Raw genomic sequence first — 13260 nt, forward strand, 5'->3', positions numbered from 1 at the left:
TTCAACACCTTAATGAACTTAATGTCTTCCCTTTTTCAAACTTTGGTCTTATTTATTTTCTATGTATTTCAGGTTGCTTGAAGACTAGTAACATAAATAATTTATTTCTTTGTCCTCAGGAGTAGCATAATGACTGGTCCTAAATTGATCAGCCACTGTATGGCAGGTTGTTCATCCATGTGCTAGAAGACTAAAAGGCAGCCTATTTCTTTCTTTCTTTTTCTTGAGACGGAGTCTTGCTCTGTAGCCCGGGCTGGAGTGCAGTGGCATGATCTCGGCTGACTGCAACCTCTGCCTCGCAGGTTCAAGCGATTCTCCTGCCTAAACCTCCTGAGTAGCTGGGATTACAGGAGCCTGCCACACCCGGCTAATTTTCTGTATTTTTAGTAGAGACGGGGTTTCACTATGTTGGCCAGACTGGTCTCGAACGCCTGACCTTGTGATCCACCTGCCTCAGCGTCCCAAAGTGATGGGATTACAGGCATGAGCCACCGGGCCCGGCCAAGACAGCCTATTTCAATGGCCAGTTTTGAAAAATGAGTAATTGACTGACTGTAGAACAGAACAAATAGCTGGAATTCTTTGTTAGATTTCTGTGTTCCACAAATTATGTAAAACTAGATTTTTTTTTTTTTTTTTTGAGACAGAGTCTCCCTCTGTCGCTCGGGCTGGAGTGCAGTGGCACGATCTCAGCTCACTGCAAACTCCACCTCCCGAGTTCAAGTGATTCTCCCGCCTCAGCCTCCCAAATAGCTGGGACTGCAGGCATGTGCCACCAGCCTGGCTAATTTTTTGTATTTTTAATAGAGACGGCATTTCACCATGTTAGCCAGGCTGGTCTCGAACTCCAAACCTCAGGTGATCCACCCACCTTGGCCTCCCAAAGTGCTTGGATTACAAGCATAAGCCACCATGTCCAGCCCCCTCTGACATTCTTGCTTGGATTACAGGCGTGAGCCACTGCGTCCCAGCTAAAACTGGATACTTAATATGTGACCTATGTAAAATATAATTTCTTAGAAATTTCTTATCACTCAGGTGTATACATTTGTCACAAGGTCAAATGGCAAAATAAAGATTATTGCATTTAATTGTATTGTGCTAAATTTTACCTTATCAGGTTAACACATGTTACACCCTAGTTAATAATTTGCATTTTGTGGTGCTTAAGAGAAAGTGTAGATTCTGGATATTAGCCCTTTCTCAGATGAGTAGGTTGCAAAAATTTTCTCCCATTCTGTAGGTTGCCTGTTCATTCTGATGATAGTTTCTTTTGCTTGAGAGCTCTTAGTTAATGAGATCCCATTTGTCGATTTTGGCTTTTGTTGCCATTGCTTTTGGTGTTTTAGACATGAAGTCCTTGCCCACGCCTATGTCCTGAATGGTATTGCCTAGGTTTTCTTGTAGGATTTTAATGGTTTTAGGTCTAACATATAAGTCTTTAATCCATCTTGAATTAATTTTTGTATAAGGTGTAAGGAAGGGATCCAGTTGCAGCTTTCTACATATGGCTAGCCAGTTTTCCCAGCACCATTTATTAAATAGGGAATCCTTTCCCCATTTCTTGTTTTTGTCAGGTTTGTCAAAGATCAGATAGTTGTAGCTATGCGGCATCATTTCTGAGGGCTCTGTTCTGTTCCATTGATCTATGTCTCTGTTGTGGTACCAGTACCATGCTGTTTTGGTTACTGTAGCCTTGTAGTATAGTTTAAAGTCAGGTAGCGTGATTCCTCCAGCTTTGTTCTTTTGGCTTAGGATTGACTTGGCGATGCGGGCTCTTTTTTGGTTCCATATGAACTTTAAAGTAGTTTTTTCCAATTCTGTGAAGAAAGTCATTGGTAGCTTGATGGGGATGGCATTGAATCTATAAATTACCTTGGGCAGTATGGCCATTTTCACGATATTGATTCTTCCAACCCATGAGCATGGAATGTTCTTCCATTTGTTTGTATCCTCTTTTATTTCATTGAGCAGTGGTTTGTAGTTCTCCTTGAAGAGGTCCTTCACATCCCTTGTAAGTTGGATTCCTAGGTATTTTATTCTCTTTGAAGCAATTGTGAATGGGAGTTCACTCATGATTTGGCTCTCTGTTTGTCTGTTATTGGTGTACAAGAATGCTTGTGATTTTTGTACATTAATTTTGTATCCTGAGACTTCGCTGAAGTTGCTAATCAGCTTAAGGAGATTTTGGGCTGAGACAATGGGGTTTTCTAGATATACAATCATGTCATCTGCAAACAGGGACAATCCAGAATCTACAATGAACTCAAACAAATTTACAAGAAAAAAACAAACAACCCCATCAAAAAGTGGGCAGAGGACATGAACAAACACTTCTCAAAAGAAGACATTTATGCAGCCAGAAAACACATGAAGAAATGCTCATCATCACTGGCCATCAGAGAAATGCAAATCAAAACCACAGTGAGATACCATCTCACACCAGTTAGAATGGCCATCATTAAAAAATCAGGAAACAACAGGTGCTGGAGAGGATGTGGAGAAATAGGAACACTTTTACACTGTTGGTGGGACTGTAAACTAGTTCAACCATTGTGGAAGTCAGTGTGGTGATTCCTCAGGGATCTCGAACTAGAAATACCATTTGACCCAGCCATCCCATTACTGGGTATATACCCAAAGGACTATAAATCATGCTGCTATAAAGACACATGCACACGTATGTTTATTGCGGCACTATTCACAATAGCAAAGAGTTGGAACCAACCCTAATGTCCAACAACGATAGACTGGATTAAGAAAATGTGGCACATATACACCATGGAATACTATGCAGCAATAGATGGTCTGTAGCATGGATGAACTGAAACATATTCAGTAAATAAAAAAAAAAAACACCATTTCTCTATAGTGGGAATTGAAAATGAAATCATGAACAGGAAACATACACCAGGATGTTGGGGGGGGAGGGGGAGGGAAGCATTAGGAATACATAATAAAGAGAAATGGGCAGAAAAAAAAAATAAAAAAAAAATGACAAAAAAAAAAAAAAAAAAAAAAAAAAAAAAAAAAAAAAAAAAAAAAAAAAAAAAAAAAAAGAGAAAGTGTATGACTACAATTTACATTGAAATACATAAAAAAAAGTAAGATGGATCAATGTGTGATGAAGCAAGTAGGGTAAGGTGTTAGTGGTAGATCTAAGTAGTAGATGTATAGGTTTTTACTGTACAATTCTTTCTAATTTCCTGTATGTTTAAAATTTTTCATAATAAGCTATTAGGGAAATGGGTGGCAGGTTCTTTAAAAAGGAAGTAAATTGGCCAGGCGCAGTGGCTCATTCCTGTAATCCCAGCACTTTGGGAAGCCGAGGCGGGAGGATCACGAGGTCAGGAGATAGAGACCATTCTGGCCAACATGATGAAACCCAGTCTCTACTAAAAATACAAAAATTAGCCGGGTATGGTGGCTGTATGTATGCCTGTAATCCCAGCTACTCAGGAGGCTGATGCAGGAGAATTGCTTGAACCTGGGAGGCGGAGGTTGCAGTGAGCCAAGATCATGCCATTGCACTCCAGCCTGGGCCAAAAGAGCGAAACTCCATCTCAAGGAAAAAAAAAAAAAGGCCAGACTCGGTAGCTCAAGCCTGTAATCCCAGCACTTTGGGAGGTTGAGGTGGGCCGATCACAAGGTCACGAGGTCAGGAGATCGAGACCATCCTGGCCAACATGGTGAAACCCCGTCTCTACTAAAAATACAAAAATTAGCTGGGCGTGGTGGCACGTGCCTGTAATCCCAGCTACTCGGGAGGCTGAGGCAGGAGAATTGCTTGAACCCGGGAGGTGGAGGTTGCAGTAAGCCAAGATCGTGCCACTGCACTCCAGCCTGGGGAACAGAGCAAGACTCTGTCTCAAAAAACAAAGGAAGTAAATTAAAAACAACAAAACCCATGTTCCATAATCCCAAATATAGTCACTCCACCCTGCAAAGCTGACTGTGCACATTGAACAGGAATGTACCCTTACAGGGATCAGTGTCCTTCAGGGATGTGGCTATCAATTTCAGCAGAGAGGAATGGCAGCACCTGGACCTTTCTCAGAGAAACCTGTACCGGGATGTGATGCTGGAGACCTACAGCCACCTGCTTTCAGTAGGTAAGCACAGTCACCTTGGTATCTGAAAGGAGGCCTCACTGAGAGTGTTTTCGTTCTCAGTTGATGAATGCTGTTGGCATCTTAAATAGGTGATGGTTTTGTCCTTTTTTCCTCCAGGGTTCTCTGTTTGTTTAGGGCACTCAGAATATTACTGTGTTCTCAGAGATATCTGGTTACTTTCCTAAAGAACAAACCGTCATTGAACAATAAGACTATATTTGTTGGGCTCTGAAACATAATTAGCTGGACCCAGACCTTTATCATTTCCCGTGAACAGGGTATCAAGTTCCTAAACCAGAGGTGGTCATGTTGGAGCAAGGAAAGGAATCATGGGCACTGCAGGGTGAGAGGCCACGTCACAGCTGCCCAGGTGAGTGAAGTGAGGTGAGTGTGACTCAGGTTAGGTGGGAGACGGGAGGAAATCTCAGCTGTCTTGAAAAACACTGGAACCTGTGAAGTGCTATTAAGACCACTCTTCAGGAAGGTTCTGAATTTTTTGTATTGCTTGATGCCTCTCAGATCACTAAATGCCTTCTACCTGGATGACCTTCCTTGTTGATTGTAAGTCGTGTGCCAGTCAGCCTCATTAAAGATACATCTTCATTATGTTCCTTTTCTGTAACATTCTTTTTTTCCCTACCTTCCATATTGTCCTAGAGTCTCTCGTTTACATCCAGGTATTCGGATCTGCTTTCTTTCAAAATTACTCTGTGTCACACACTCCCACTCCTGCTACGCCCCTTTTATTTCTGTCTTTCTCACTGTGAGATGCCTCAGAACTTTATCTCTGGGCCAGGTGCAGTTGCTCATGCCTGTAATCCCAGCACTTTGGGAGGCCAAGGTGGGTGTATCTCTTGAGGTCAGGAGTTTGAAACCAGCCTGGACAACTCGGCAAAACCCCATCTCTACTAAAAATACAAAAATTAGCTGGGTGTGGTGGTGCATGCCTGTAATCCCAGTTACTTGGGAAGGTGAGGCAGAAGAGTTACTTGAACCCGGGAAGTGAAGGTTGCAGTGAGCCAAGATCATGCCACTGCACTCCAGCCTGGGTGACAGAGCAAGACTCAGTCTGAAAAAGAAAAAAAAAAAAAAAGAACTTTATTTCCAATCAGGCTTTCTAACTATTTTTGCTATAGGAATGGTCATGAGATTTCTCATATCTTCCCAGTCCTTCAGGTCTTTCATCCAGCTGATGACTTGGGAATCATTGTCACCTAATCTTTGGGAATACCTCTCTGCTGTGTTTGACATGACATGATTAATCACCCTTTCTCACATTTTCTTCTGATGTTGCTTGAGCGATTCCACACTGTTAGGGTCTCTCTTCCTGGTTGGCTTTGTTTGTTTGTTTGTTTGTTTGAGACGGAGTCTCACTCTGTCGCCCAGGCTGGAGTACAGTGGCGCAATCTTGGCTCACTGCAACCTCCACTTCCCAGGTTCAAATGATTCTCTTGCCTCAGCCTCCCGAGTAGCTGGGATTACAGGGACGGGCCACCATGCCTGGCTAATTTTTGTATTTTTATTTTTATTTATTTATTTTTGAGACGGAGTTTCACTCTTGTTGCCCAGGCTGGAGTGCAATGGTGAGATCTCGGCTCACCGCAACCTCTGCCTCCCGGGTTCAAGCGATTCTCCTGCCTCAGCCTCCCACGTAGCTGGGATTACAGGCATGAGCCACCACGCCCAGCTAACATTGTATTTTTAGTAGAGACGGGGTTTCTCCATGTTGGTCAGGCTGGTCTCGAACTCTCGACCTCAGGTGATCCGCCTGCCTCAGCTTCCCAAAGTGCTGGGACTACAGGTGTGAGGCACCATGCCCGGGCTTGTTTGTTTTTGTCATTGCTTTATTTTTATATTTCATCTGATGAGGTTTGAGTTTAATCATTGTCTTTAGTTTAGGACACACTATGACCATGAATGTGGGTGAAGATTCTCTCTTATTTTATTTTTGTGATAATATCCCCTTTTCTCTCTTTCCCCTCACCCATCTCCCTTCCCACCAGAAGCCACTCTTTTGTATAATGGAAGCATTTTTTAATTCGTGCATTTTGTAAAATTTAAAGTGAATTAGGGGCATGGATCATTAGTTTATATAAATCTTATTATGATACATATCATGTTTTTTGCCTTTTTCCATGTCTATCCACGGTGTTATCTGTTCGTCTAGTTTATTTCTTTTAACTGCTGAATTGTTCCCCAGAATGTTTCATTTAAGTAGTGTCACACCCTCCTCATGAAATTACCCACCCTTACCCTTTTCTCTGTGTTCAAGCTGGATAAGCCATTTTTACCTTCCCCTCTAGCCTCTGCTAGCTGCTGTATAAGCAAAAAGTGACTTATTATCCCTTGAAAAGGGGCGTTTGGATTTCAAACCTTATTACAGGGAATCTCTGGAAAAAAAAAGACTTCTTTCCACAATGAAAGGGAAGATGATGATAGAGATGATGTGAGATTGTATTTCATTCTAGAATAACTGTGACAGATTGATAACCAGATAGAGTATTATCAGAAAAGAAAATAAGTATCTAAGTGATGTTGCTTTAATCAAGAAAATATTGACTACAAATAGGCATTATGAATATAAGGCTATCATAAGAATAATTCATGTGAACCCAAACATTTTACATCCCCCTAAAAACCCTATCAGTGTGACTCATTTGGAAATGGCTTGAAGCATAATTTAGACCTACACATTCATAATAGAAACGATGCTTCAAAGAATGTTAAGAAGAGTACTAAATATGGTAAAATGTCTTTCTATACTTACTGTGAATGTACTCCAACAGGAGAGAAATTATGGGACCATAATCAACATAGAAAAATCATCGGTTATAAACCAGCTTCCTCTCAAGATAAAAAAATTTATTCTGGGGAAAAATGCTATGAGTGTGCCGAATTTGGAAAGAGCTTCACCTGGAAGTCACAGTTCAAGGTACATCTGAAAGTTCCTACAGGAGAAAAACTCTATGTATGTATTGAATGTGGGAGGGCTTTTGTACAGAAGCCAGAATTCATCACACATCAGAAAACCCATATGAGAGAGAAGCCCTATAAGTGCAATGAATATGGAAAATCCTTTTTTCAAGTATCGTCTCTTTTCAGGCATCAGAGAATTCATACCGGAGAAAAACTATATGAATGTAGTGAATGTGGGAAAGGCTTCCCTTATAACTCAGATCTCAGTATACATGAGAAAATTCACACTGGAGAGAGACACCGTGAATGCACTGACTGTGGCAAAGCGTTCACACAAAAGTCCACACTCAAGATGCATCAGAAAATCCATACAGGCGAGAGATCCTACATCTGTATTGAATGCGGACAGGCCTTCATCCAGAAAACACAATTGATTGCACACCGAAGAATTCATAGTGGAGAAAAACCATATGAGTGCAGTAACTGTGGCAAATCCTTCATTTCCAAGTCACAACTTCAGGTACATCAACGTGTTCACACAAGAGTGAAGCCGTATATATGTACCGAATATGGGAAGGTCTTCAGCAATAATTCCAACCTCATTACACATGAGAAGGTTCAAAGTAGAGAGAAATCTTCCATATGTACTGAGTGTGGGAAGGCCTTTACCTACAGGTCAGAGTTGATTATTCATCAGAGAATTCACACTGGAGAGAAACCTTATGAATGCAGTGACTGTGGAAAAGCCTTCACTCAGAAGTCAACACTCACAGTGCATCAGAGAATTCATACAGGAGAAAAATCGTATGTATGTATGAAATGTGGCCTGGCCTTCATCCGGAAGGCACACTTGGTTACTCATCAAATAATTCATACTGGAGAGAAACCTTATAAATGTGGTCACTGTGGGAAATTGTTTACTTCCAAGTCACAACTCCATGTTCATAAACGAATTCACACAGGAGAAAAGCCCTATGTGTGCAATAAATGTGGGAAGGCATTCACCAACCGGTCAAATCTCATTACACATCAGAAAACTCATACAGGAGAGAAATCTTATATATGTTCCAAATGTGGAAAGGCCTTCACCCAGAGGTCAGACTTGATTACACATCAGAGAATCCATACTGGGGAGAAGCCTTATGAATGCAATACTTGTGGAAAAGCCTTCACTCAGAAGTCAAATCTTAACATACACCAGAAAATTCACACTGGAGAGAGACAGTATGAATGCCACGAATGTGGGAAAGCCTTCAACCAGAAATCGATACTCATTGTTCATCAGAAAATTCATACAGGAGAGAAGCCCTATGTATGCACTGAGTGTGGAAGAGCTTTCATCCGCAAGTCAAACTTTATTACTCATCAAAGAATTCATACTGGAGAGAAGCCTTATGAATGCAGTGACTGTGGGAAGTCCTTTACCTCCAAGTCTCAGCTCCTAGTGCATCAGCCAATTCACACAGGAGAGAAACCCTATGTGTGTGCCGAGTGTGGGAAGGCCTTTAGTGGCAGGTCAAATCTCAGTAAGCACCAGAAAACTCATACCGGAGAAAAGCCCTACATTTGTTCTGAATGTGGGAAGACATTTCGACAGAAGTCAGAGTTGATTACACATCATAGAATTCATACTGGAGAGAAACCGTATGAGTGCAGTGACTGTGGGAAGTCTTTCACTAAAAAATCACAGCTCCAAGTGCATCAACGAATTCACACCGGAGAGAAGCCTTACGTGTGTGCTGAGTGTGGGAAGGCCTTTAGCAACAGGTCAAACTTGAATAAACATCAGACAACACACACTGGAGACAAACCCTACAAGTGTGGCATCTGTGGGAAAGGCTTCGTTCAGAAATCAGTGTTCAGTGTCCATCAGAGCAGCCACGCTTGAGAGAAACAGTGTGAGAAAACCCCACTGAGGGTTGGGTCTGATTGTACACTGTTGCGTGCATGCAGCAGAAAAATATGTATATTATTATAAATAGAAACGACCACATCAGAATGTCACACATGACTGTTCTGGAGAGGGCCTCTGAGAAGGCACTGAATGAGGCGAGGGACCCTTCCTACATTGTCACCATCCCCAATAAACCTTGGGGCATTATTCATACTGACAAGGAACGGAGTCAATTTGGTGAATAGAAAAAGCCTCCTCATGAAAACTACAGTGGAACACTGTTACCAAATTCTTCATAAGAAAGATCATATTATGGGAATGATAATCCTGTTTACTGTGGATTAGGTATAGTGCCAACAGTTTGAATGGTAAGACGACATAATATATATGATAGTGATGAACCCTTCTGTGAGTTGTTTGTTCCAGAACACACTGTCTAGTAGAATTGTGGGTATTTTCTTCTTTTGAATCCAACACAGTTGTGCATATCCAATTCCCCATTGAGTATTTCTATCAAGCAAGAGATACTGCAATAAGACAAACTCCCTATGTATTCAGACACAGACCTCAAGAGTATATGTTGAGTCCCCACTGTCATAGAAAAAGACTTGCATCCCCCTTCATTATCTGCCAGGACTGTCTCTGAGCCCCACAGGTTCTCAGCACACTGTGTTTGACACCCAGCACGGTGTTTTTTCTTTCTTTCTTTTTTTTTTGAGACCGAGTCTCGCTCTGTCTGGCAAGCTGGAGTGCAGGGGAGCTATCTTGGCTCACTGCAACCTCTGTCTCCCGGGTTCAAGGAATTCTCCTGCCTCAGCCTCCCGAGTAGCTGGGATTGCGTGTGCCACCACGCCCAGCTAATTTTTGTATTTTTGGTAGAGACGGGGGTTTCACCATCCTGGCCAGGCTGATCTTGAACTCCTGACCTCATGATCCGCCCGCCTTGGCCTCCCAAAGTCCTGGGATCACAGACGTGAGCCACTGTGCCCGGCCCAGCACAGTGTTTTGTACAAGCCCACCACCCTCAAGAAAGCCTCTGAGGTTAGGATTTTCAGGTCATCTGGGACAACTTAAATTCTTCCTTCTGCTATTAAAATTCTTCCCATTCAGTTGCCTGCCTCTTTTTTTTTTTAATTGTTGCTGAGTTGAAGCCCAGCATTTTACTTTCCTTAATGATCTGACTTTCACAAGTTGGTAACTCATTAAATCATTATCTTACATTATATGAGATATGAGATAAATCATAAATCATATGAAATCGATAACTCATATGAAAACCAACCCCCCCATATGTTCACTGTCTACTTGTGTCCGTGTTCGTGCCATGCACTCCACAAGGACCTTCCCCGCCATGTGTCTCAAACATCAGTTCAGTTCCTGACTCAGGGCCTTTGTATTTGCCATGCCCGTTGCAAAGAGCACAATTCTTTATTTTATCTGTGGCTTGTCCCTCATGTCTTTTTTTCCATGACACCTCCACACAGGCCTTCCCTGCCTGCCTGGTTTAAAATTCCAGCCCCTTACCCTTCCTCCTTTATTCTTCTCCCTAGCACTTTCCACCATGCTGCCTGGTATATTTTGCTGATTTCTCTGTGGCTTCTACACTAGAAAATATTTCCCTTTTGTTCACCACTATGAGTCTAGACCCGTGACTGCCATACAGCAGGCATTCCATAAATGCACCTGTGGAGAGTTGACCCGTGCTTGTTGCGTGACTTCTCTCTGATTTTTTTCTGTGTTGCAGCATAAGAAGCGCTAATAGGGAGAACCAACTTGCCTAAAACACATCGGGCTTTTTCACCTCTAGTCTGTACCTGGGCTGTATCCCTTCTCAAACCTAAAGCTAAAGTCATTGTAAACCTTTTGGTCTGATGCTAAAGAAGGGAAAACAGGTACAGGAAATCCCATGTGGATGCTTGCTTCCAGGATTCCCTGCCATGATTCCAGAATCCCACAGCTCCAACGTGATTGCAAAAGACTCCCTGCTCATTTTTCCTCAGCATACACAGCTCTGCCCCGTCTCAGTTGCAACTCAACAGAGCCCCACTTACTCCAGAACCCAATCCACACACCTGCTTATCCTGCCCCAAGAGGAGTGCCTGAAGCCAATAGCAGGGAACTAGAGCAGACATGGGTGGATCTTCATTGGATATTAGGTATCTTGCCCTAGATAGGCAGCAGTGGCCTTACAGATGCTGGCAGATGATCTGATTGGATGCACAGTTGCTGGGTGGCCCCTCTGGAACTTGCAGAATGGTTTGTCTGGGCCCAGTCTATTGGCAGTTCTGGGAGTGGGAAATATTTGGGCTCTGCAGAGATGGTTTCACCTTTAAGAAGGGCAGTATGGGGAAGTGAAGATGGGGTCCAAAGGATAGAACATAGTCAAAGGAGCAAGGCCGCAATGCCCCTTTAATTCCCAAGCCCTAGTTGGGCAGTGCTTGGTGACACATCCCATTACCTCACCTTAGATCAATGTCTACTGAGCCATCGTTAGCTCTGCTTCCTCACTTCTTCACAGTATCTGATGGCTCATCACATGCTGCTCAACATCTTAGACCAATGTCTGCTCACCCATTACCTCCCTTCACCTCATCCAGCACTGTATCTGAAGCTTCACTATTCTTCCTTCAATTTTGGATATTTTGTGATAACAACATTATCCCCAACTTAGGACAATGTCTGCTGACCCTCAGGAGGGTGCCTGGAGATCACCTCTTCCTTCCTAACATACGCTAGAACAAGGTCTGGTCCCCTTCATTATTCCCATTTTACCTTACTCCTAAGTGTATCACTCCTCATGAATTCCAGGAAATATGGAGGAAAACACATTTCACTGTACATGACTTTCAATAATTTCTCCTTTATATTTATTGTAATGTGATATTTTAGTGCTGACATATATATGTATATGTACACCCATTTATATAAAAGACTAGTTTTTAGAGAAATTTTAGGTTCACAGCAAAATGGGGCAGAAGGTACAGAGATTTCCCATATATCCCCTACCCTCACGTATACACAGCCTCCCCCATCATCAACATCCCCCTTCAGAGTGGTACGTTTGTTACAATTGATGAAACTACATTGACACTATCGGCCAAAGTCCATGGTTTAATTAGGGTTCAGTCTTGATGTGCATTCTGTGGGTTGACACAAATGAATAATGACATGTATGCATTATTATAGAAGGATAAAGAGCAGTTTCACTGTCCCAATAATCCTCTGTGTTTCGCCTACTCCCCTATTCCCCTGGCTATTTTCTTTTGTCTCCATAATTTTGCCTCTGAACCATAAAGTATGCAGCCTTTTCAGATTGATTTGTTTCACTTAGTAATGTGGATTTAAGTTTCTTCCATGTCTTTTCGTGGCTTGCTAGCTCTTTTTTTTTGTCGCATTAAATAATATGCTATTGTCTGGATGTACCGTGATTTATTTATCCATTCACCTACTGAAGGACATCTTAATTGCTTCGAAGTTTTGTTGATTATGAATAAAGATGCTATAAACACCTGTGTGCAGGTTTTTATGTGAACATGACTAATATTTTAAGGTCATATTTATTGAGGTATAATTTACATACAGTAATATTCACCCTTTTTCGTGTAGAATTCTCAAAGTTTTGACAATTACATCATGCAGTCAATACCCCAGTCAAGACAGAACAGTTCCCTCACTTCCCTACATTTCCTCCTATTACTTTTTAGTCCATCCCTTTCCCCAACCCCCAGCCCTTCATGATCACAAGCCCATTTTCTGTCTGTATAATTTTGCCTTTTCCACATGTTGTATAAATGGAGACATCCTGTGTGTGTCTCTGTCTTTGTATATATGTGTATGTATCTCTCTTTTTGAGTCTGACTTGTTTCATTTGATGTGATGTATTTGAGATCTATCTATATTGTTATATGTGATAAAAATGGAAAATAAGGTGATGAAAAGATGCTCGACATCTTTATCAAGAAAATGAAAACCACAATGAGATACCTGTACACACCTTTTAGCATGCCTAAAAATAAAGACATAATGCTGAGAGTTGGCAACAATGCAGAGCAATGGAAACTTTCATGCATTGTTGGTAGAAATGTAAAATGTTACATTCACTTTGGGCAAGAAGTTTGGCCAAAAAAAGTTTGTTTTTTTGTTTGTTTGTTTGTTTTGAGATGAAGTTTTACTCTTGTTGCGCAAGCTGAAGTGCAATGGTGCGATCTCGGCTCCCCACAACCTCCACCTCCCAGATTCAAGCGATTCTCCTGCATCAGCTGGGATTACAGGCATGCACCACCACACCTGGCTAATTTTGTATTTTTTTAGTAGAGGTTTAGTTAGGGGTTTCTCCAT

The 13260-nt window shown here is 41.9% G+C and overlaps 1 protein-coding gene across 4 annotated transcripts in view; it reads left to right on the top strand.

Annotated features, from left to right (window-relative positions):
* The window catches only part of ZNF585B (zinc finger protein 585B), a 28010-nt gene extending 18687 nt beyond the window's left edge, over positions 1 to 9323 (top strand). For all 4 annotated transcript variants that reach the window (XM_003252704.4, XM_003252705.4, XM_030822282.1 and 1 more), the window contains 3 exons: positions 3986 to 4112; positions 4390 to 4482; positions 6899 to 9323. In XM_003252704.4, coding sequence (XP_003252752.2) covers positions 3986 to 4112; positions 4390 to 4482; positions 6899 to 8916 — 2238 coding nt within the window. In that variant the 3' untranslated portion in view covers positions 8917 to 9323. The remainder of the gene's footprint in view (positions 1 to 3985; positions 4113 to 4389; positions 4483 to 6898) is intronic.
* The last annotated feature ends 3937 nt before the right edge of the window (positions 9324 to 13260 follow it).

Source organism: Nomascus leucogenys, chromosome 11 (assembly GCF_006542625.1).
Source record: "Nomascus leucogenys isolate Asia chromosome 11, Asia_NLE_v1, whole genome shotgun sequence".
Classification (NCBI taxonomy): Eukaryota; Metazoa; Chordata; class Mammalia; order Primates; family Hylobatidae; genus Nomascus; species Nomascus leucogenys.